Here is a 25232-nt window from a genome sequence, read left to right as displayed (position 1 = left end):
GGGTTAATAATTTTATTACAGTTGCAGCGGGGTCTGGGAGCGGTGGGATAGAGGATAATAAATTTTATTTAGCTTGCGGAGATGTCGGGGCGGCAGATTAGGGGTGTTTAGACTCGGGCTTATGTTAGGGTGTTAGGTGTAAACGTAATTTGTTTTCTACCATAGAAATCAATGGGATATCTGGCAGCATCGAACATAAGCTTTCGCTGCTTTCAGACTCCCATTGATTCCTATGGCAGCCATGGCCTCCAGGGTGGCGGATTGAAAACTAGGTACGCTGGACCGGAATAGTGGCGAGCGTACCTGTTAGAAATGTGTTAACTTGCAAAAGGTGTCAGTGCCAAATATGTATTCGGAACATCTGTAATGACTTAAGCATTGATCGGTGTCGGATTGAGACCGGCAGATCGTATGTTACGTCACAAATTTCAACTTTTGCCGGTCTGTAGGCTTTGATAAATGGGTCGAATCAAGCTTACCACAATTACGCTGCGGAATTCCAGCGTATTTGCGGTTGACAGCTTGATAAATAGGCCTCTTAATGTTTTTTGTTTTTTTTAACAATAATGAAACAGACTGTCATGTTTTGTCAATCCTGCTTTGGAAAATGCGTTGGGTAGAAGGTACAAATCCCCAAATCCAGAATTATTCTAAAATTCTAACTTTTTGTTAAAATTTTTTTTTTATTAAAAATTAAATTTTTTCCTGCCTGTTAGCCACAATTTTCTCTGCCTGTGTCTTTGATTTGTTTTTGTGTTCTAAAATACAAATACTAGTCTATATTTATTTATGTACTAGTTGATCAGCCTGCCCAGAGGGCAGTCTTTGTGTTAAAAATGTGACCCCCCCCCAGCTACAAAAAATAAAAAAGTAAAAATACAGAAAAAAATAAACACTATCGAAAATAAAAAAAATTAACCTTATCCTTATGAAAATTAAAAAGCCCCCCAAAATAAAAACACCCCCTAATCTAAGAATGAACTACCAATAGCCCTTTAAAGGGATTTTTGTAGGGCATTGCCCTAAAGAAATCAGCTCTTTTGCATTAAAAATAAACAAAGTTCCCCTAACAGTAAACCCCCCCCACCCACAAACCCCCCCCCCCCCAAAAAAAAACCTAACACTAATAAACCTAAACTACCCATTGCCCCAAAAGGGGCATTTGTATGGGCATTGCCCTTAAAAGGACATTCAGCTTTTTTGCAAATTGCCAAATAAACCCTAATCTAAACCCCCCAAAAAACAAAAACTAACACTAAAGCCCCAAATAGGTATTCACGGTTTTAGAAGTCCGGCGGAGAAGGTCTTCTTCCAGGCGGGTCCATCATCTTCATCCACAGTGAAGGTGGTGCGGAGTAAGGGTCCGGAGCGGTGGTCATCTGTGGCATCGGCGTCGACGGTCCTTGGCGGCGGTCCTCGCGGCGTGGGTCCTTGGTGGCATGGAGGCTCCTCTTCATCTAATGTCCAACGTATACTGATTATTGAATGCAAGGTACCGCAATCAATTTGGGGTACCTTTCATTCCTATTGGCTGCATTTTTCAATACAGCCAATAGGATTAGAGCTACTGAAATCCTATTGGCTGTTCAAATCAGCCAATAAGATTTCAGTAGCTCTCATCCTATTGGCTGATTTAGAAAATTTCAGCCAATAGGAATGCAAAGTACCCCTATAAATATTGGGTACCTTGAATTCAATCTTCAGTGTGCGGCGGACGATTGCATGAAGAGGAATCTCCACGCCTTCGCGGGGGACCACCTCTGCCGCCGAGGATCGCCACATCTGAGAAGACTGCTCCGGACCTCCGCTCCTTGCACATCTGGGAAGACCACCGCATCTGGGAAGACCGCTCCGGACCTCCGCTCCGCACCCCCTTTGCTGTGGATGAAGATGATGGACCCGCCTGCAAGAAGACCTCCGCCAAACTTCTAAAACCGTGAGTACCTATTTGGGGCTTTAGTCTTAGTTTTTTTTTTTTTTTTGGGGGGGGGGGGTTGTTTTTTTAGATTAGGGTTTATTGGGCAATTTGCAAAAGAGCTGAATGCCCTTTTAAGGGCAATGCCCATACAAATGCCCCTTTAGGGGCAATGAGTAGTTTAGGTTTGTTAGTGTTAGTTTTTTTATTTTGGGGGGTTTAGTGGGTGTTTTTTTTTTGTTTATTTTTAATGTAAAAGAGCTGATTTCTTTAGGGCAATGCCCTACAAAAGCCCTTTTAATGGCTATTGGTAATGTGTTCATAGATTAGGGGGTGTTTTTTTGGGGGGGGGCTTTTTTATTTTCATAGGGATTAGGTTTAATTTTTTTTATTTTGGATAGTTTTGTTATTTTTTGTAATGTTAGCCTTTTTTATTTTGTGTAATTTTAGATTAAAGTAATTTTTTAATTTTAATTGGAATGTAGTATTTTTTTATGTAATTAAGGAGTTCTTTTAGGGGGCTTAGTCATTAAATTATTTTTTTGCATTGTGAGGGGTTGGCGGATTAGGTGTTAATAGATGTATTAGGTAGTTTGCGATGTTGTGGTTGGTGGATTTAGATTTTAATAATTTTATTGGGTATTTTTTTTTTCTTAATACTTTGTGCGGGCAGTTAGTTTATTTTTTTCTTAATAGTTCGTACAGGTGGTTAGTTTTTTTGATTACTTATTGCGGACAGTTAGATTTTTTTTTAATTTTTTTTTAATACCTATTGTGGGATTTTTTTTTTTTTTCTTTTCCAAAGAGCTTTATTTGAAAATAAATTGAAACAAAGGTACATGCACCTTAAGTGCCATTTTAGGGTTTACAACATTCACCCGTACAATCATAAAGAAAATAAATCTGCATACATATAGGAGGTGTGAGTGATATGTCCTGGGTTCCACACCGGACGTATTATCAAGGTACATATCTACAGTAGTGTAACAAGCTCTGTCTTTTTCCACTTTTTTTTTTTTTTTTTTTTTTGCTTTCACTTTTCACTCCCTTAAATCTAGTACCATATTTATATAAAGAAAAAACAGTAAATTAAATTTCAAAAGCGACTTATAATGAAGATATACAATTACCTATAGTAACAAAAGTTGTCAATGCCGGCCGTGGGCATGGTCCCTTATATCGACCAGGGCACAGTCTGAGAGCGAGCTTAAAGAAGGAGAAGAAAGAGCTGCATGAGAAAGGAAGGGAAAAGGAGAGGAGCGGATGGGTCCCGTAGGTTATGTTCAAATGAACCGGGCGCAAATGGGGGGGGGAGGAGATAATGCAACGTGTTCACCCTTCCTCAGTATCTCATTATACATCTCCATTCCACATATGGAGCATCATATCATACTCGTCCAGTTTTGCTATATTCATATAGTGGTATTTTTCCAACCGCAGGAGGTCACAGACCTTCTGTTTCCAATCATTGACCGTGGGAACCCGTATGGATTTCCAACACGCAGGGATCAGGGTTTTTGCCCCCATCAGCATAAGCATGAGTAGGGTTTTCTTGATAGGGCTCTGAATCTTGTATGGGAAGTGAACGAGCAAGGTCTCCGGGGTCCTAGGGATATCTATCTCTAAGATTTGTGTCATCCCTTCCCAAATGTCCCTCCAGAAAGTCTCTAGTAGGGGGCAATCCCACCAAATGTGCAAAATGGAACCCTCCCCTCCACATCCCCTCCAGCACCTGTCTGACGTGTTAGGGTATATCGTCTTGAGACGTGTTGGTGTGAGATACCATCTGCTTAGTAATTTATAGTGTGATTCTTTTATACGGGCGGAGACAGATATCGCTTGAGCAGCCCGAAACATACGTTGCCAATCTTCTGCGGTCAGTTCAGTGCCCAGTTCTTTGTGCCACATCCTAACATAAGTCGGGGGTGGGCTGTCTTTGGGGAGTAGGAGCAGTCGGTAAATCTTAGATGTCAAGTGTCGGGGGGTAGTAGTCTGCGTACACAAGGTCTTGAAGGGAGTAAGTTCCCTAAGGAATTGTCATTTATGTTTATGGGTAGTTATGAAATGACTTATCTGCAGATACATATACCACGATAGTGGACAGTCTGGAAAGGAATCAAGAACCTCCTGTCTCGTTCTAATTCCTTCGTTGCTGATAAAAGTGTTTATATAATTACTATGTGATGACCCTGTCACGTGAGGAGGCCTAACTTGTAAGGGAAATGTGGGTCTCAGTACAAACTGTTCTGTCCCATTCACGGAACAACTCCCCTAGCAAAGGGTACATGGTGATACAGTGTGGCCTAAGCGCCTCAGTTTTCCATAGTAAGGAAGCCAGTTCCCCAGTGCGGAGAATGGAGGAATCTATATTTATCCAGTCTTTTTGCGCACCGCCCTGGCACCACTCAACAGCTCTCTGGAGTAAAATTGCCCTCCTATATAGGCCCAAGTTAGGAAGTCCCAGCCCACCTCCCTCCCTGGGCAGGTACATTGTCGTTTTGTTCACCCTGGGTCTGATATTTTTCCAAATATACTCCTCAATTAGCTGTTGTAGCGCCGGGAGGAAAGAGTGCGGAAGAGGGAGTGGGACCGTCTGGAAAAGATATAGTATCCTAGGTAGGATATTCATCTTGACCACGTTTATTCTACCCATCCAGGAAATCGTTTTGTGCCTCCAAGCTGAGAGGTCATGAGAGATTTCTTTTCTGAGAGAAACATAGTTGGCTTCATATTTTTCTGCTGCTGACGCCATGATAGTTATGCCTAGATACTTTAAGGATTTTAAATTTATCGTAAAGGGGCAGTGTTTTTTTTAACCAAGCCATGGTAGTGGCTGGTATAGCAATTCCCAGCAGCTCCGACTTTGCATTATTCAAAAGAAAATGAGAGACTTCTTCATATCTTTTAAATTCGTCCAGGAGGGCAGGGACCGAGGACTCGACATCTGTAAGCGTAAACAACAGATTGTCTGCATACATAGCGATTTTATGCTCCTTTGTCCCCAGGGTCAGTCCCTTTTATTAAGTTATTCGCGCAAATGTTACTGGCCAGAGCTTCTATCGAGATGGCAAACAGCAGGGGTGACAGCGGACACCCCTGCCTGGTGCCGTTTGTGATAGAAAAAGGTTCCGAGAGAATATTATTTACTTTGATTTGTGCAGTAGGCGTGGAATATAAGGCAAAGACCGTCGTGACAAACCTACTACCAAAGCCCATCTTTTCCAGAGTATGCTTAAGGAATTGCCAATTCACTCTGTCAAATGCCTTTTCGGCGTCTGTTGATAACAGAGCTAGAGTCATCTTGTTAATTGTGGAGTATGCTGTAATTTGCAAAATTTTAATGGTATTGTCCCTTGCCTCTCTCCCAGGAACAAACCCCACCTGGTCCAGAGAGATCAGCAAGGGAAGGAATCTATTAACTCTATTGGCCAGAACTTTTGCTATGATCTTCACATCTGTGTTGAGGAGCGATATTGGACAGTAACTTTGCGTTTTGTTCGCGGGCTTCCCTGCTTTTGGTATGTGGGGAAAGGGGAGGGGGGGGAAAGGGGAAGAGGGAAAGGGGAGGGGGGTAAAGGGGAAGAAGGAAGGGGGGGAAAGGGGAAGAAGGAAGGGGGAGGGGGGAAAGGGGAAGAAGGAAGGGGGAGGGGGGAAAGGGGAAGAAGGAAGGGGGGAGGGGGAAGGAAATGGGAAGTGGTCAGAAGGAAAAAGAATAAGGGTTAGCAGAAGACGGGGGGCGTCACCGTAAATTATTAAACCAACTCAACTTCAATACATCATGACACACGTAATGCAAACGTAAACATTAGAAATATAAGGCATTTCAAATAACTAATTCAACCTCAGACCTGAACAAGAGATTATGTCCGTATAGTGCATACCAGATGTCCGTAGATTCAGGACAGCTTCTTGAAGTAAAGTCCAGCAACACACATGAAGCAGATCTCGAACAAAAGGCTAAGGTTGGGCACCAGCAGGTTCCTGATTTGAAATAGAAAGCAGTGGTGTATCTTGACTGGGCGGTTCAATGCCCAACGTGGAACAGAATACGTCCAGATCCTCCATGGATCTGTATAGGGCTGTTTTGTCTCCATAAGATGCAATGAGGCACGTTGGGAACCCCCAGTGGTAAGGGATTTTGTTCTCCTGCAACACTGAGGTGAGCAATATTAGTTCCCTTCGTTTTTGGAGTGTAGCAGGGCTGATATCAGAAAATACCTGCAGGTTGGTGCCCGCATATGTAAGGGGATGTTTATTCCTGCTGTGCCGTAATATCTCCACTTTATCTTTGTAATTCAGTATGCGCAGAATGACGTCCCTTGGGGGTGCTTTCGGGGAAGGCTTGGGGCAAAGCGCTCTATGAGCCCTTTCAATTTACACCTCCGGTAACATGGGGGGTGCCTTTAATTACACAGAACAAGTCCTGTAGATATCCCAATAGAGCAGTGGGGTTAACAGACTCGGGGACTCCCCTAATACGAAGATTATTCCGGCGACTCCGGTTGTCAAGGTCCTCTATACGCTCCAGCAAGCTTTGCATCATGTTTGCATTGTATTGGGTTTGCGAGAAGTTCTGTTTCACTTTTTCCTGTAACGTGTCTTGTGAATGTTCTATAGCTGTGACTTTTTGAGAGAGATCACTGACATCTTTACGCAGCTCTCCAAACAAACTTTTAATCTCCGTTACAATTCCCTTAATATCATCTTTAGAGGATACATTTTTAAGATCTTCTTTAGTCACATAGCATGGCGTTTGTACATATGTAAAGTTATGTCCTGAGTCCTCAACTCTGGGTTCACTGGCCGTATTATTATCTTCAGTTGTAAAGGTGTCAGCACTTTTAAGGTAGTGGACCATGTTTCTTGTTTTGGCTCCCTTATCAGGGATGTTAGATTTCTTCTGTGCCATGGTGAAAGTTAAAGGGACACTTAACACCTGATAAAAATCATTAAAAAGTATGTTTTATTATGAATTAAAATCAAGTAATCACTACTGTCTAGTTTATTTGTTCACCTTACCCCTTAGTGTTTAAAAAGATCGATGTGAAGATTAATGCTAATAAGGTCCATTATTCTCCCATGTAAGGTGCCATATTAGAACGCACGTTACACTGGGTCACAGTAGTCATGTGACTTGTGCATATAAAAAAACGCAGCAGCAGCACTCAATGTTATGCAGACAGAGCTTGTGCTGCAGTTTGTTATAAATCTGTTACAGGGATAAAACATTTTATTATGTTTTTCTATGCAAATAAACTTACTTTTTCAAAAGTTACCACTGACATTCCTAATGTGTGTGAATGTACACAGCACTCGGCAGGGTTATAAATGTAAATCATTCTCTTCTCTGACAAGCTCCAGTCTGAAGAGGGAGGGGCTGAGGGGGGAGAGAGAGCAGAGAGACTCTGAAGAAAATAGACTGAGTAACTTATGCTGCAAATATTTTTTCCTGGAGATTTGTTCTATACAATATTTTATTTTCATACATCTGCAATACATATATTACTGTATATATGTGATGTAGATGTATGAAAATAAAATACTACCAGTTGAGCACGCATCCTCAAAGGAATGTTGGCTGTGCGAGGCAGCCAAAATAATGTTGGCTGCTCACGCAGCCAAAAGAATCTGCATCCAGGTGTATTCCGAAAATACCACCCACCCTGCCATTTTTGGAATCCACCGGGATGCAGTGTAGGCAAACGAAGTCTTAAAAAAACAAACAAACACGCATCTGAACGGAACAACGAAAAAACACGTATCCGCCACGCAAGAAATAAAAAACCTATCTGCCCACACGAAGTATAAGAAAAAAAAATTAACCACCTGCACGAAGTATTAACAAACACCGAAACATCGCAAAATAATAAAGTAATTAAACCCTAATCTGCAAATAACATAATTAAAATATTAACCCCTAAACCGCGAAACCCCCACATCATTTGTATGGGCATTGCCCTTAAAAGGGCATTCAGCTCTTTTTACTGCCGTGCCGCTCTAGCCGTTGCTAGGGGTGTGGCGTCTCCTTCCCTGCTCGTTGTCAGGGGCAGTCTCGGCTCCGGATGTCGGTCGGAGCTCAGTGGTGCGAATCTGTGCCTATTTGAATGTTTTTAGAACGATCTGTCACTGCCCAAGTATAGGTGTTACTTTGTGTGCTCCTGGGTGTGACAGATCGTTCTTTCTTGTGCCTAATATTGTTGCTGAACCGGCCTGCCTGCCTGACTACTCTACCTGCCTTACTACTCTACCTGCCTTAACCCTTACACTGCTGGACTGCTCTACTGTTGACAAACCCTGCCTGACCATTCTAGTGGTGTGCCCTTGGACTGTTGCCAAAACCTACCTGCCTGACTATTCTAGTGGTTAATCCTTGGACTGCTCTACTGTTGCCAAACTCTGCCTGCCTGACCATTCTAGTGGTTTATCCTGCTTTGCTGTTGCCAGACCCTCCCTGCCTGACGGTTCTAGTGGTTCATACTTGGACTGCTCTGCTGTTGCCGCTGGGGACTGTCCTGCCTGTGGTGAGTGCCGCCTTCCTCATCTCGCTAACGTTCTCTGCTCTGGGATATTCCCTATCATTCCGGCACGACGCCGGGATAACAAGACTACTGGCCGAGTTTGGTCTGATAGAGTATCCCACGAGCGTTACATATACTGCCCTTAAAAGGGCATTTAACTCTTTTAATTGAAAAGATTTTTATTGAATTTTTCTTCTTAATTACATAACAAAGTAAATGCAAATGTTACATCAACATAACTTGAAACATATTGAGGTATATCTCGGCAGGTCAGCATGTCATATAAACATCAATAAATTTTACCGTACATTTCAGGTCACATTATAAACCAATACTCATTAAGCAATAAATACTCTCAGAAACTTAGGTTGTTAACTAACAACTCTGGCTTCAAAAAACATAATCCATGGTTCCCAGACAGAAACAAACTGTTCTTCAGTGTCAAGCATGTTAGCTGCATTATTACTCATTTGGTAGTAGTAACCAATTTTATTTAGAATAATCTGAAAGTTAGGGATCTCAACTTTCCAATACTGGGCTATTGTTAATCTTACTATAGTAAAGATGGTAAAAATAAACTTGTTTCGTGCCCTGTTAAACCCTGGAATAGGCTCATGCAGAAGGGCTTGAGAGGCCGACACTCTTAAAGTGCGCCCAAAAATGTTGCCCAATAGACTGAAGGTTTGTGACCAGATATTTGCTACCCGTGGGCAGTCCCACCACATGTGCGAGTAAGTACCTAACTCATCACACCCTCTTAGACATTTTCTATTACCTATCTCCAGACATGGCATTTAACTCTTTTAAAAGCCCATTAAATCCTTAATCTTAAAAATGAAAACCCCCAAAAAATAAACAAATAGCCCAAGACTAAGCCCCAAAAAGATACTCACTGTTCCTGAAGTCCGGCGGAGAAGGTCTTCTTCCATGCGGCTCCATCATCTTCTATCTTTATCCGGAGTGGAGGTGCGGAGCTGGCTTCCCCGATGCACAGATTCTTAGCGGCGGTCCAAAGTGACGTGGAGCTCCTCTTTATGTGATCGTCCGCCGCACACTGAAGATTAAATGCAAGGTACCCCATATTTATTGGTGTACCATGCATTCCTATTGGCTGAAATTTTTAAATCAGCCAATAGGATGAGAGCTACTGAAATCTTATCAGCTGATTTGAACACCCAATAGGATTTCAATAGCTTTAATCCTATTGGCTGATTTCAAAATTTCAGCCACTAGGAATGCAAGGTACCCCAAATTGAATGCGATACCTTGCATTCAATCTTCAGTGTTTGACGGACATTGGATGAAGAGGAGCCTCCTCGCCGCCGAGGACCGCCGCTGAGTATCCATGTTTCGGATAGTCATCTCTTCATCTCCGATCTGCTCTGACTTATTTCCTGATGAAGATAGAAGATGATGGCGATGCCTGGAAGAAGACCTTCTCCACCGAACTTCAGGACCGGTAAGTATCTATTTGGGGCTTAGTCTTAGACTTTTTTTTTTTTTTTACAAAAAAAGATATTTTTAAGATTAGGGATTTAATGGGCTGTAAAAGAGCTGATTGCCCTTTTAAGGGCAGAAAAAAGAGCTTAATACCCTTTTAAGGGCAATGCCCATACAAATGCCACTTTAGGGGCAATGGGTAGTTTAGGTTCTTTTTAGTGTTAGTTTTTTTTTTATTTTGGGGGCTTAGGTGGGTGGGGTGTTTTACTGTTAGGGGGTAATTGGTAATTTGTTTAGGTAAAATAGCTGTTTAACATAGGACAATGCCCTACAAAAGCCCTTTTAAGGGCTATTGGTAGTTTAGTATTAGATTAGGGGGTGTTTTTATTTTTGGGGGAACTTTTAGTTTTAGTTTAGGTTTAAATTTTTTATTTTGGATAGCTTTGTTTATTTTTTTCTGTAATTTTACATTTTTTTTATTTTGTGTAACTTTAGCTTTGGGTTTTGTAGTTTTGTTTTTTTTTTTTAAATAGACTGCCCTCTGGGCAGGCTTATCACCTAGTAATATATAGCCTAGGTTTTTTTTATTCCACCTTGATCAGTTCTAGTGTAACATATTCATGGAAATATTTAGTTATTTAGAAGTGTTTGCGTCTCTCAAAGTTAACATTTCATTGCCTCAATACAGTATATGTAGAAAATCGGCACCTAACAATTTAAAAAATATATATATATTGTTCCCAGGATGAAATTCAAGTTCACGTGATAAGTGAAGGCCAATGTAAGTCATTGGATAGTTTCCGGAGTGGAAGTGGGATGGTTTTTGTCATTGAGAAAAAGGTAAGCCTGTAATGGTCACAATTTATTCATTCTTAGAATTTTTGACAGGTGCTAAAAATAAAAAGCGTTCTGAAACAACATTCTAACACAAATCTTATTTTGTAGCCTTTCAGATTAGAGGAACTTGGTGAATTGGAAGAATCGCAAATGAATGGCAGTCGTTTTTCTGATTTGTCTGTCCAAGAAAGTACACAACCGCTGCCGTTACCTGTAATGAGAGCCAGGTATTGTGTACGGAGCAGTAGGCAAAACGCAAAGCATTTTGATTAGGCCAGAAGGCCAAGCATAACTACTAGTTTGAATACCTTATTGTATGGTTTGACTAATCTACATTTCTTTCCTATGGCATGGAGAGGCCACAACGTCATTCCAATTACTAGTGGGATATTCAACTCCTGACCAGCAGGAGGAGGCAAAGAGCACCCCAGCAAAGCTGTTAAGTGTTACTTCCCTTACCCATAATCCCCAGTCATTCTCTTTGTCTTTGTCAATGGAGAGGATGAGTGAGGACTGTGCCTGAAGATATTTAATCCTTTTATGGGTACTTTTCCCTGCAAGGAAGGACTGGGGTCTAGCTGTGTCTATGTCAATCTCTTTAGTAAGAGTAATGGTGGCTGTTAGCAGTTAGAAAGCGGCAGGGTTGTCTTTGCTTTATTTCTAACATTATTGCTACCCCTTTATAGAAAACCAGGGTTGGTTACTCTGTTCTTTCTTTTACATTCCGGTCCCTGTCAGTGGCCGGATGAGGCTGACAGACCTGCAGCTGCTGTAATGATCCACAGCAAAAGACTCTGGAGGGTAAGTCCTTTCTTATTATTTATTCTCAGAAATGGAGGAAGGACTGGGAACCTGGTGGGACCTGCTACCCTCAGGAAGGGTGTGTATGTATTGTAATTATATCCTCAGGTTTGGGATATTTTTGCGGAGGGGCACACTACTAATAATCAGTGACAAAGATTTATGCCGCCTTATAGCCTATCAGCGGGTTTTTTATTGGTTAGACTCAGGCTTTACAGTGTGTGGGAACCAGAGTCACTGCTGGGATTCTCGTTCTATAGCATTAGTTTTGGGTGAATATTTACTCTCACACGATGGCAATATGGTATATGCGGACAGCCCCACAATTCATCCCCGCTTCTGCATCCTTTATTAACAATTTTTAAGCGTTAAGAATGATTAATATGGTGGCGCGACATCGCGCTCTGTTATGTGAGAAAGTGTCAGGGATATTTAAATGTTTTTTTTTTTTTTTTTTTTTTTTTTTTTTTTTTAAATAATTTTTATTGAGGTTTTGCACAACAAGCATAGAACATTGATCGTCTTTTAACAACACAGAAAATACCAATAGAATTGAGTACAATATTTCAACAATTATAAAATAAACAGTAGGTAGGCTAATGAGACCTCGATTTTGCAATACAATAGCAGGATAGACTGACTAGATAGGGGCCAATTTTCAGGCCAAATGGTCTATGAAGTTCATGGGTGAGCAAATACAATGAAGTTCATGGGTGTACGAGGCTTTCTAGATGTCACAGAGAGTCAAATCTGTCACCCCTACAGCCATACCGTCCCTCAAACCATAGAGGATGCCTACAAGAGAGGTAGTGCAAATAAGTACCCCTATATAACAGAAAGCTTACTTTAGCAAGAGTATATGGGGCACACAGGGCAGTTACAGCTAAGAACTAGGTAATTTAACCTAAGAGGTGTTACATGGAAGCAAAGGGAGCACTGCATATTTAAATGTTTTTATTGCAGGATTTCTCATATCCAGTGCCTGTTTTTTTATTATATTTGCTAGACAGGAAGTCGCATCTTGTCGCTATAAACTAAATAAGTAATTTGTCTTAAATGTGCTTAAAAGTATGTTTAAAATTGTCATTTTTCATTTGCTATTTGTATATTATACTTACACCTCCACAGGAAAAAAAAACCTGTTTGTAGTGCTCCATTTAGACTGAAGTCCATTAATCAGATATGCGTGCAATGTGTCTTTGTTATTAAAGTACTACTAAACACAGTAGAATAGCATAATTAATAAATGCATAATAATTTCAATGTTTTTGTTGTATTTTCCTTCCCACTGCATCATGTGACAGCCATCAGCAATCACAAAAATGCATATACGTATATTTTGTGAATCTTGCACATGCTCCGTAGCAGTTGGTTCCTCAGAATGTTTGCATATAAAAAGATTGTGCATATTTAGATAATGGATGTGTTAAAGGGATGGTCTACACCAAAATTATTATTGTTTAAAAAGATAAACAACTTTACTGTTATTTACTATACCCATTCCCTAGCTATGCACATTGATATATTAATATATTTTATAAAATGTAAACCTCTAAATGTCTGCTTGTTTCTAAGCCACTACTAGCTTTTCACAACAGGAGACTGCTAGTTCATGTGGGCCATATAGATAATGTGCTCACGCCCGGGGAGTTATTTAAGAGTAAGCACAACACAGCACTAATTGGCTAAAATGCAAGTCAATAGATACTTAGATACAAGGTAATCACAGAGGTAAAAAGTATATTTATATAACTGTTGGTTATGCAAAACTGGGGAATGGGTAATAAAGGAATGATCTATCTTTAAAAAACAATAACATTTTTGGTGTAGACTGTCCCTTTAACTAAAAAGTTCATTAAAATTGCAAGCTCTATCTGAATCATGAAAGTTTAATTTTAACTTTAGTGTTCCTATATATTTAGATCTATGTTTTTAATTTGTGTAGCTGGGCTGGCAATCTGTGGTGATGCTGATATGCTAATCCCTAATTTTTTCTGAAATCCTGATTTTATGTACATTAACGTATAACTTTTTTTTGGCTATCGTTAGGCAGTTACTTTCAAGCTATACCTTGGCACACAACCCCAACATGACTGATCTGCGGAATGGGAAATCTGTTGATGTTCTGCCTCCATTATGGGTACGATGTGATAGCTCAGATGCAGAGGGGACTTGCTGGCTTGGAGCAGAGCCTATGAAAACCAGCAGAAATGAGATCACAGGGATGAGTTTCTTTATGGTAACTTGTGGAGGTAAAGCAAATTATTATACCTACATCTAGCACATTATCATATTTAGCCCTGTTTATCATTCTGCAGGTCTGCAAGGTGCTATACAGTTATCTACTGTGTGTCACTATACTTGCAATGTGAGAGTTTTATCCTTAATTACTCACCATAAGTTATTGGATGACTGGTTTAGACGCCCTATGTCAGATTCACTATGCAGCAAGTAGAAAATCTATAGTTTGCAGATGAGGACTAATTAGACCAAAATAGGTTTCCACATGTGATTTCTCTTGCTGTACCTATTCCTACTGTGCATTAACCCCTTTACTACTGGGAATTGCAGAGAAAAACTTGCCCAAAGTACTGGATATTTTTTTTTTTAGCATTTTTGCTATCGCTACGTTTAAACAGAAATAAAGCCTTTGGTTTTTTTTTTCTTTCTTTTGTTTTTCTGCTTTGTTTTTTCATTTACAAATAAAAGGATTTTTTTTTTGGCATAAAGAAACATTTAGTGGATGACAGTTTCAACTAGCTATTTATTCTCGGAATTAAGAAATAATTGGGAAAAAAAAAGAAGAGAAAGAGGGGCAAAATATTATATAAAAAGATTAGAACATTCTAGCTAACTGTAGAAAAAAAAATCTCAAAATGTGTTCATTGGCATCCTCTCATTCAGCTCAAACGTATATATTTTTATTATTTTTTTAAGGTCTTTATCTGCAGCTATGTTTAAAATGATGCAATGGGGTAACTCTCGTTCACACTTCTGAAATGCAGTGAAGGTTTTTTTCAGTTAGCTGTTAAAGTTTATATTTATTGTAGAGCAGGGATTACCCTCACAGCTCTCTGATCCCTCTCAAAGAGCAGTCTGCCAGTGCCCAGTGTAGGGCATTTTTTTTAAAATGAATTAATTTATTTTACTTATGGGTTGTTTGTTTTTTTGTGTGTGTAGTTTAGACATCCCACCTCCCTGATCCTTCCCAAACAGCTATGTAGCCCTCCCACTTCTCACCACCATCTTAGGTACTGGCAGTATGCTGGACAAAGTATTGTGTGATGCAGTACCTACATCCATATGGCACAAGGGGTCAAAGAGACCTAGAGTAGCGCTGCACTAGCATGAGGGAATCATTGTTACAAAGAATAGAAGAAGTAAAAACATGGGGCATTGGGACATTCATTTCAATCCCCATTCTCCAGTGAAAACATTGGAATAAATCAGAATTTTATAATTTATGTAAAATATATATTGTAAAAGAATGAAGACTCTCTCCTCTATATCATAAATACATTATAAATAAATGTATAAATAAGGAGATGATAGATATTACTTTAAAATGGTCTAAGCTATTAAAAAGAGAGATCTCTAGAGAAACTATTATTCGTAGCTAGAAGATAGTCAAAAATGGACACTAGCATCCAATTTTAGAGACTCACAAACAAGAATGATAAACTCACATGTTTTGAGACAAAAAAGATTAATTTAATAGAATCCTGAAATTGAAAGTTTATGTTTGAAATCTTCTATAATAAATCTAGATTTTATCTGTGTGTTGAGTTAATTTGTTTTGTAATTTTCCCTATGGCCTGTGCACCCAGACTTATCTGGTGTTAACCGCCTGGGGCTCTGGGAACTGTGAAGCCCCCAGGGCTGTGCATGTTGTAGGGTCATGGGATGTGTACCCAGTCCAGTTTGAGAGTTCAGTCAACTCCCACATTTTTTTAATTTTTTTATTGCTTGCTTTAAATTTATAAACACTAATCTTAATCGGTTGTATCACATAAAAAACATATAAGGTGACCCAGGCTATATTGCTATCTTATATTTAATAAGTTGATTTAGAAATTACACCTTATAATGCGTCTTTAATCGTAGGGACAGTTTACTCCACAATTTTTATTATTTAAAAAGATAGCTAATCCCTTTATTACCAATTCCCCAGTTTAGCATAACCAACACTATTATATTAATATACTTTTTACCTCTGTGATTGCCTTGTATCTAAGCCTCTGTAGACTGTCCCCTTATTTCAGTTCTTTTCATCTTCTTTTACAGGAAGAGTCTAGAGCTGCATTAATTACTTTTGGGAATTCAGAACCTGGCCACCAGGAGGAGGCAAAGACACCCCAGCCAAAGGCTTCATATACCTCCCCCACTTCCCTCATCCCCTAGTCATTCTTTGCCTTTCGTCACAGGAGGTTGGCAGAGAAGTGTCAGAAGTTAGAGTTAAGTCTCTTATGGAGTGTAGTACTCTTCGAAATGGGACTGGAGTTTTAAGTAGTCCTTTCAGCCTCTCAGTGAGAGCATGTATGAAAGTTAGAGTCTGCAGATGCAGGGAGAGTTTTCTGCCAAACCATCCCGACTCATATTACCAGCTCCTTGGCAATCAGTGTTGACGAGTTCACTCAAGTCCATATCAGAAGCGAGGCTACTATCTGTCACACTTGAAGGGCAGTGTTCCTGTTCCACGGCGCAGATTCCGGTAAGATCATTTCATTTTACTTCATTATGTGAATGTGATGTTAACGTAAAGGTAGGGTCCCAGTGCAACTCTTTTTATCTTAAAATAAGGAATCATGGGTTAATATCCCCTAAGGAGGGTTATTGAACAGGTGGGTGACTTTACTCATGTTTGTTATGTGGTTCTATCTGCTGATGTGTACTTTAGGCTCATGGCTTTTCGGGACATTAACAACCTTATCGTCATTTGGAGCGATCTTTGGATTTGCGCGCTATTTTATGACTTACTCGGTACACCTCGTGACCGGGTGCGGTTACGTTGCTTTTTCACTTCCGTATGCTGACGATGTGTCGACAGAGAGAGTCTGCTCATGGGTTGTCTGGTTCACAGGAGATGGTGAGTGCCCCAGCCATTGGGGGTGCAAAGAAGGTGTCGGTTAAGTTACCGTTTGTCATTTTTGTATTCCCATGATGGAGGATTCTGACGTTTTAGACACAGATGTGTCTGATGCAGAGAATGCGTCTTGTGATAAATATGAAATGGCCCGGGTTATCCATGCCCATCAGTTATGTTCCAATTGCCGTTACAGAGTACTCTCTTCTCCCGATTCAAAGTCCTCAGAGTGCGTTGAGCCATTCGCCCCCGAGGATGCTAGGTCCTGCGAGGCGCATGCTCCAGAAACTCCCTTTGCTACGCATGCAGGTGTCTCTTTGGTTTTTACTCCTTCTCTGGAAGGTGGTCTATTTCCTCCAGAGGTTACAGCACTGTTCCGCATAGCCATATCTGCGGCCTTGGTGCATTTGTATCTCCCAAGGGACATCTTTCTAAGATACTGTCCGTGTTCTGTCAACCAGGGCCCACTGGGCAGGGGATTGCCCGATTCAGTTAGGCCTCCTGGGGAAGCTTTGGGGGCCCCAACCTTAGGGCCGGAGTCGTTTGTCGATCCGGCAAGGGATAATTTTGCTTTTTGCTATAGGTTGGCACGTCTTTGTGTCCTACTAACACATGTTTTGGCGTTGCTAGAGGATCCCAGTCCTAGTGGGCCGAGGGATTCGAGGCCTTAGATGCCGGATGGCAACTTGGATAGACGGTTGGGGATGAAGTTAATCTCCTTGGCGTCTATTTTTTCTTTATTTTATTTTTCTGTTCCAGTTCTGAGCTTGGGTAAAAGGGGCCTTCTGATCGGCTGGTCCGGTTGTGCGTAACCTTTTTACCCTTGGGCGTTCACCCGTGGGTGTTGCCTTACTTTTAATTTAGATTCGGATAGGATGTATTTGATTTTAATTTGTATAAAGCTCATGACTGATATAACTTTCGTTGAGAACGTTCTTTCTTTGGAACCGATACTTGCGGTTTTGTGGTGGCATGGGCACTTCCTCGGAAGTTGCGCACTTTGGTTAAGTCCAAGGTTATGTTTCTAGTTCATATTATCGAGCCTTCTGGTCGATTTTTCTTGGACCTTAGACAGATTCTGGGGTGCTCTTGTACCAGACAGGTACTGGTCGGGCGCTGTCTACTGTTGTGGATTAGCCTGTTGGCTTTAAAAAAAAAAAAAAAAAAAAAGGTATCTCTAAAGGCCTAGTGTTATGGATTCCGGACTCGGATCCTACAAAGTTTAGGGCCTGGGGCGTAGATCCAACTCTACGCCCCAGGCCCTAGAGTTGTGTGCTCCGATAAGTTTTTTTTTCCCTGCAATATTGCTTGAAGTGTGTGACCGACTTTTTCAGACGTCATCGTGGTTTCTAGAGTACCTGGGGACTCGGAACCACGGGTTTCCATTTCTTTGGATTGATTTACGGACGTTTAGTATCTAAATGGTGGACGATTTGCGTCTTCACTTGCGGTATCTCTACATGATGACTTTTGTAGCCTAGTCGCATTCCTTGCAGTTACGATATTTTCTTCCCTCCCGTATTGGGTTGGGTCATTTGTTATGGAAGAGTGGACATGTCCTTCTTCTTTGTCTTAGTGTTTCGTTAGGTCTAGTGTGTGGAGTGCAGGGGTCTCCCTGACGTTCTGCCAGGAGCTGCGAGGCTCCCGTTTTGTTATTCCATTTCAAGGATGTCGGGAGACCGATCCTGCAGGGATCTCTGGAGACTGTCGTCTTCACCAGATAAGAACTGCCCCTTGTCATACCATGGTCTTTTGACTCTCGGATGCTACCCGTCAATCTTATTGTCTTATTGTCTGAGGTCAGGAAACTGACCATCTAGCTTTTCAGCGTGGGGTCAGGTCGTCTGACCTGTCTACGTGGATTACCTTGTAATCCAAGGGTACCCCCTTTCCTAAACCAGTCGGGAGTTCTTTTCAGACTCTTAGGTTTTGTGGATATTGCTAGGTACTTTACATCTAAGGACTTTAGATGGCGGAAGGCTCTGTCTGGGTGCGCTCCTAAACATAGGAGGCAGCTTAGGGGTTCCTCAGGGGCTTTAAATCTTCGGATCTGTTCCGTTGTTTCGAGGACTCCGGCTTAGGATCATGTCTTGCCTGGGAAAAGGGTATGGACGGTTCTGCTAACCTTAGGGTTTGGTTCTCCTGCTTGTCCCTTTGGAGGGTGCGGGGGTTTTCTGACTCTTTTTGAGATATTAATATCATCCTGAGGCTTTAGTTTTGAGGTCCCTACTTGTCTGCTGGGACATCTGATGCTTCCTAGTAGGCTCCAGTTGTTATTCACCTGGTCTGACAATCTTGGTGTCAGGCTTTTTTCCCTGTTTTGTTTGCCATTTGCTGCTGGCAGCCATTTTACTCACCTCTCTTGCTCACTCTGGTGCATACTGCTCATTTCCTGCACTTCCTTTTATGGCCAGACTGGTATACATCATCCGTGTGAGACGGGATGCAGTATCAGAATTGTGATGTCATCACTTATTATTTAAAGGGCCTCTGTTCAGTATGCTTTGCCCTTGCGTTGTCTCAGACCTGTTTGTGAGAGCTCCTGTGTATTACCTGGCTGTCTGACGTCCCTCCTGGTTCCTGATCCCTGACTTGTTCCTGACTCTGCTGTTCTCCTTGTTCCTGATTCTGGCTTGTCTGACTACTCGCTTTGGCTTCTGGCTCGGCTCAAATGTGTAGTGAAAGGTACTCCTCTGACTCACGGGGATCCGTACTGCTAGCGGTGGCTGTGAAAGAAATGACCTCACCTTCAAAACACCTCTGTCCCGATGACTGCCGTCTCCTCTGTACCCGTCCTCGGTTCTCGTCCGTGCTCGGGGAATTTTTTCGGACGGCGTCTGACGTCACTCTCTCGTGACCGTACCTAGCCAATCACGGGGCAGACTGGGTGCGCGGTGTCTTTGCTACTCTCCAGCTCCTACCGGTCACAGCAGTGATTTGAATTACACCTACCCGGAGCTCTCACGGGTAAATTCGGGCAGGCAGCCCTATTGCGGCAAGTAATGGCCCCTTCCTAGGCCAAACGATATCCACAGAAAAAAAGAGAAAGCCGCTAAGGTAAAACTCAGTACTTTATTAATCAACATAAAAACTTGATGCCAGCGTGCAGTAACAAGTATTTTCAAACAGCTGCTTAGTCACAAACAGGCCAGTCTGACGCGTTTCGGCTGATATGCCTTATTCATAGACTTAATTTTGTTAATTCACCTGTGGGACTTTAAATGCCCCCTCACAATCTGATTGGTGGCCTGTGTAATGTGTCTGTAATGACTCCTCCCTTATGCGTAATTGACATTGATTGACATCTGCCTTTGCACACAACATACTTTTCATTATTAAAGCCTGTCACAGTTGCCTATTACATTCATAGACATGTCACGTTTGCCTCAGTGATATCTGGAACTATTATCACAAACCCAATTAGGATGAGAATAAGGGAAAAATACGTATAGGTTTATAATGTTGTATGCCACAGAAAAGGAAAGAAAAGAAAAGAAATGAAATTAGCCATCCCTCATTTAACTTAACACTAATGTTCCTAAATTGTTATATGTATGGAGCAGCGATTATCATTATCTATATTCGCTTTTTGTAAATAAATCTCCTATAAATAAACTTCCTGAATTTGAACACAGTTTGTTCAATCTTTATATCACAGTAATGAACACCAACATGTTGTGTTAATTGTACAAGGGTGATCGGTACACCTATTCCTTGTCCTTTCTACTATTCCTTGTCCTTTCTACTGACTCTGCTGTTCTCCTTGTTCCTGATTCTGGCTTGTCTGACTACTCGCTTTGGCTTCTGGCTCGGCTCGTCTGACTACCAGCTCTGGTTTAGATTCCTGGCTTGTTATTTGACTTGTGGACTTTTTATTATTTTTTGCTATTAATAAAGGTGTGATTATTTTTGCACTTCTTGTCTCAGTCTGATTCCTGGCACCCTGACACTTGGCAAAGGTTTCAATCTGCTGGGACGATTTTCCTGTCTCTGCTTGTCTATGCTTAACCTGACGGGTTTTGTCTTGCTTAGGTTAGAGTTTTGTCTTGCTTAGGTTACAAGGGGGAACTTGTGGGTTTTCTGGAACACCATAGTTGGTATGGTGCTGTGTCAGGGATTGAGGGTGGCCTTCCAGTCATCTTAGGGGTGTTTTCTCCTTAATATGGACTTATCTTCTGGTCCTTGTCCTGCTAGGGAGTTTGTTCCCTGGACAGTGGGCCTGCAGCGACCTTGGGTTGCTTTAAGTTAATTGATCTTTTGGATATTTCATGGGGCCTTTATTCTCCCTTTCGGGGGTAGATAGAGGGTTGACCAGTTTTGATTTAAGTCTGTTTTGGATGGTCCTTTGGATCTCCTGGGTTCCTCTACTCTCCCTCTCGGGGTTGATAGAGGTTTTTCGGTTTTGGAATGTGGGAGTTGAGTGCCGCAGGGCTGACTTCTCGAAGGCGTTATGCTCAGCAGACTCTGGGTCTGAGTGATCTCTAGCACGGCTTTGCAGGTTGTGTAATTGAAGAGTGGTTACCTGGGCTCCGGTTTTTCCCTTGTCGTTATAGCTTTTTTATAGGGTCTCGGGTAATTTCAGGCTGTGGTGCCTTTCGAAGGAGCTGCCTTTTTTGTACCCACCCTTGGTTTGCATTAAGTGTCCTCTAGTTTGTGTATGGTTTTCCCAAAAGTAATGTATGCAGCTTTGGACTCTTCTTGTTTAAGAAGAAAAACATAAATTATGCTTACCTAATAACTTTCTTTTCTTCTGAAAGGAAGAGTCCACAGCTCCCGCCATGCTTTATCTATGGGGCGGCAGTACATTTTTGTTCTTCTGGCACCGTTTTTCACCCTGATATTTCTCTACTGTTCCTTGTTCCCTTGGCAGAATGACTGGGGGATGAGGGAAGTGGGGGGAAGTATTTGAAGCCTTTGGCTGGGGTGTCTTTGCCTCCTCCTGGTGGCCAGGTTCTGAATTCCCAAAAGTAATGAATGCAGCTGTGGAGTCTTCCTGTCAGAAGAAAAGAAAATGATCAGGTAAGCATAATTTTTATGTTTTTGACACTTACATTTTAGCCAATCAGTGCTGGCTCCTAGGTAACTCAACAGGAGTGAGCACAATGTTATATATATGGCACAATTGAACTAGCGCTGTCTAGCTGTAAAAAAACTGTCAAAATGCTGATAAGAAGCGCCCTTCAAGGGTTTAGAAATTAGCATATGAGCATACCTAGGTTTACCAAGAGAACAAAGCAAATTTGATGATAAAAGTACATTGGAAAGTTGTTTAAAATTGCATGTCCTATCTAAATCATGAGTTTAATTTTTAATAGACTGTTTCTTTAAAACATGTGCTACTATTAACATCAATACATGTACATACCATGTAATTTAACAAAAGATTTACTGCAGATGTTTAAATTTGAAGAAGTGTAATTAATGCTTGTATGATGCTTATTTATTGAATATAAATATTTAACATAAGTAAATAAATCAATGCTTTATTGTGTCCCATATTACCTGTTATGTAGTTATATCATTATTTTTATTAATAGGGCCCACAGTGGATAAAATTGCTTTCCCCGGTCTTGAAGCTCTGAGAAAGGCCCACCGAGAACGGCATCACTCATCTGCTGTGAGTTTGTGTTTTGACTGCATATGTAGGAAACAGAAGCTCCTGGTGAAAAGTTTAAAACGTTAAAGGGACACTGAACCCCAATTTTTTCTTTCGTGATTTAGATAGAGCATGCAATTTTAAGCAACTTTCTAATTTACTCCTATTATCAATTTTTCTTCATTCTCTTGCTATCTTTATTTGAAAATGAAGGCATCTAAGCTTTTTTCTTGGTTCAGCACTCTGGACAGCAGTTTTTTATTGGTGGATGAATTTATCCACCATTTAGCAAGGACAACCCATGTTGTTCACCAAAAATGGGCTGGCATCTAAACTTATATTCTTGCATTTCAAATAAAGATACCAAGAAAATAAAGAAAATTTGATAATTGGAGCAAATTAGAAAGTTGCTTAAAATTTCATGCTCTATCTGAACACGAAAGAAAAAAATTGGGTACAGTGTCCCTTTAACATAAATCAAGGACCTGCAGAATGACATGGCATAAGACTTGTTATAGGGAAAGATTAATGCTAGAACAATAGGATTTTTATGAAGATTGTTCAGGCAAGAATAACAAACCTAAAGAAAACTTATGTATAACAAAGGGCAAACAATGATTTGACAATTTTAGCAAATTATACTTTTTTGTTATCATTAGTTTGTTTCTTTTAGTTCTAAAAAGCTATGACATTACTGCCACTTAAAGAGATATGAAATCCACATTTTTTAATGATTCAGATAGAGCATGCAATTTTAAGTCCCTGTCAATCTGCAAACTATTCACTGAACTCTGGGGTTTTTCCTCTCCTGTAACTCTCTTTTGGCACGTGTATATGTATATTGAGCAAATGATTTTAGGTTGTTAATTTAGTCCTGCATTTGTTGTACTGTTATCCAATCATGTCTTCTAATGTTTGTTAATTGCCATGTGATGTTCAATCCTTATCAATACTTGCTATTATACTTAAATTTATAGCTGTCTTATGCCATAGTTTCAACCTCTTCCAAATGTTACTGTCTGTTTACTTAAAGGGCCATGATACCCAAATGTTGAAACACTTGAAAGTGATGCAGCATAGCTGTAAAAAGCTGACTAGAAAATATCATCTGAACATCTCTATGTAAAAAAGAAAGATATTTTACGTCAAAATTTTTTCAGTAGCCGCATCTCATTGTAAAGGACTTCTAAGCAGCAAATCAGTATGTCTGTCCCGGGACAGCTAAGGGAGTGAGCTTTCGTGCACACTCGTGTTATTTCCCTATTCAGTTTAAGGAAGTCTACTATGGAAGCTCATGAGATCACAGTAAAAGAGTTCATGACCTCAGCACTGTTGATGCTGATTGGCTGCTGTTAATTTCTTCATTTTTTTAAATTATTTTTTTACCTCCAGCTGGGTATAACTTTTTACACAGAATTTACTCTGCTGAGCTGAGGAGATTGTGAGGTAAAATATCTTCCTTTTTTACATAGAGATGCTTGGGTGATATTTTCCTGACAGCTTTTTACAGTTATATTGCATCAGTTTCAAGTGATTTAGCATATGAGTATTATGTCCCTTTAACTTATCTCACCCTGACCAGACCAGAATCTAACTTTAAAATGAGCCCTTCATTTGTTTTTGATTTATCAATCAAGCAATTTAGTGGACACAGCTGACTTCCCTGCCTATATATTTATCATTAGCTTGGGCTGTGCATTGCACTGGGCAGTGTGCATTGCTACAACAACATATGTTCACATTTTTGAAGTGAACATTTTTGAAGTGAGGAATTAAGAAATAATTATACAAGAATTGAACAAGGATTGGGCAAGGCACAAGGCAAGTGCTTTTGTAATATTATGTTTTATGTTTCTTTTTGTTTTCCTATGCAATTGCTGCTGAAATACTGTGTCTTATGTGTTTAATTGGTTCCCACTTTTGTAAACATGCTCAATATATTCATAATCCTTTTTGCTACCTCTTGTCTCTATAACAAACTACATTATTCAATTACTCCTTCTCCCTCTCCACCTGCACTGTTCATTAGCCCATCTCTCTTAAACTCACCTTACTTTTGTACTCATGAACGTTACCTATTCCTAAACACTCTTTTTCTCTCTCTCCCCCCTGCACCTTGTCTCAAAAACAGTCTCATTACTGCAAATCTGTATCTCATCTCATGTCACTCTCCCTCTTGCTTTTACTAACTGCTGGTGACATCTCCCTTAATCCTGGTCCCCAACAACTGCCAAGCCGTGCACATCCATGTGTACCGTCCCATAGACTCAGAAAACAAAACTCTACCAACCTTACATTCCTCTTGCATCTAAAGCCACTACCCCTTTCACTTGTGCAATCTGGAACTCTCGCTCTGTTTGTAACAAGCTCACTTCTATACATGACCTCTTTATCTCCCTCTTCCTTAACCTTCTGGCCCTTAACTGCTGCTCTGTCACATGGGGATCTCCACTTCAGCCACACTCCTAGGTCTGGTAATAGACAAGGAGGTGGTGTAGGTTTTTTACTTTCCTCTCGTTGCACCTTTCAACAAATACAACCCATCTCTTCTCTCACATTTTCCTTATTCGAAACCCACATGATTCGCTTATTCTCTCCCCTCTCTATATGTGTTGCAGTCATATACCGACCCCCTGGCTCCTCAACTCAATTTCTAGATCACTTGGCTGCATAGCTACCTTATTTCCTTTCCTCAGACACCCCTGCCCTCATTCTTGGTGACTTCAACATACCTCTTGACAATCCCACTGCCTCCTCTGCAAAACAACTTCTGCACCTCACTTCCTCTTTCGGTTTGTCACAATGGACTGATTCTCCCACTCACAAAGACAGTTACTCCCTTGACCTGATCTTTAGCTATTGATGCACTATTTCAAACTTCACAAACTCCCCTTTTCCTCTGACCACCATCTCCTCACTTGCAACATATCATCCCTCCCTACAACTCTCCCTCCTTCTACTCCTCACACCAAACTTCACAAAAGCATTATGTCATTAGATCAACAACAGCTTGCGAATTCCCTCGAACCTCTCCTCTCATCC

General features: G+C 40.8%; 1 protein-coding gene across 1 annotated transcript in view; it reads left to right on the top strand.

The window, feature by feature from the left end:
* ZWILCH (zwilch kinetochore protein) overlaps positions 1 to 25232 on the top strand; it is a 208947-nt gene that overhangs the window by 13357 nt on the left and 170358 nt on the right. Inside the window, exons 3-6 of the mRNA XM_053718525.1 lie at positions 10618 to 10713; positions 10819 to 10937; positions 13561 to 13763; positions 22132 to 22211. Of these exons, the coding sequence (XP_053574500.1) occupies positions 10618 to 10713; positions 10819 to 10937; positions 13561 to 13763; positions 22132 to 22211 (498 nt within the window). The remainder of the gene's footprint in view (positions 1 to 10617; positions 10714 to 10818; positions 10938 to 13560; positions 13764 to 22131; positions 22212 to 25232) is intronic.

The sequence above is a fragment of the Bombina bombina genome, chromosome 6 (genome assembly GCF_027579735.1).
Source record: "Bombina bombina isolate aBomBom1 chromosome 6, aBomBom1.pri, whole genome shotgun sequence".
NCBI lineage: Eukaryota > Metazoa > Chordata > Amphibia > Anura > Bombinatoridae > Bombina > Bombina bombina.
The sequence above is the reverse complement of the archived record's forward strand: the minus strand, read 5'-3'. Positions and strand labels throughout refer to the sequence as shown.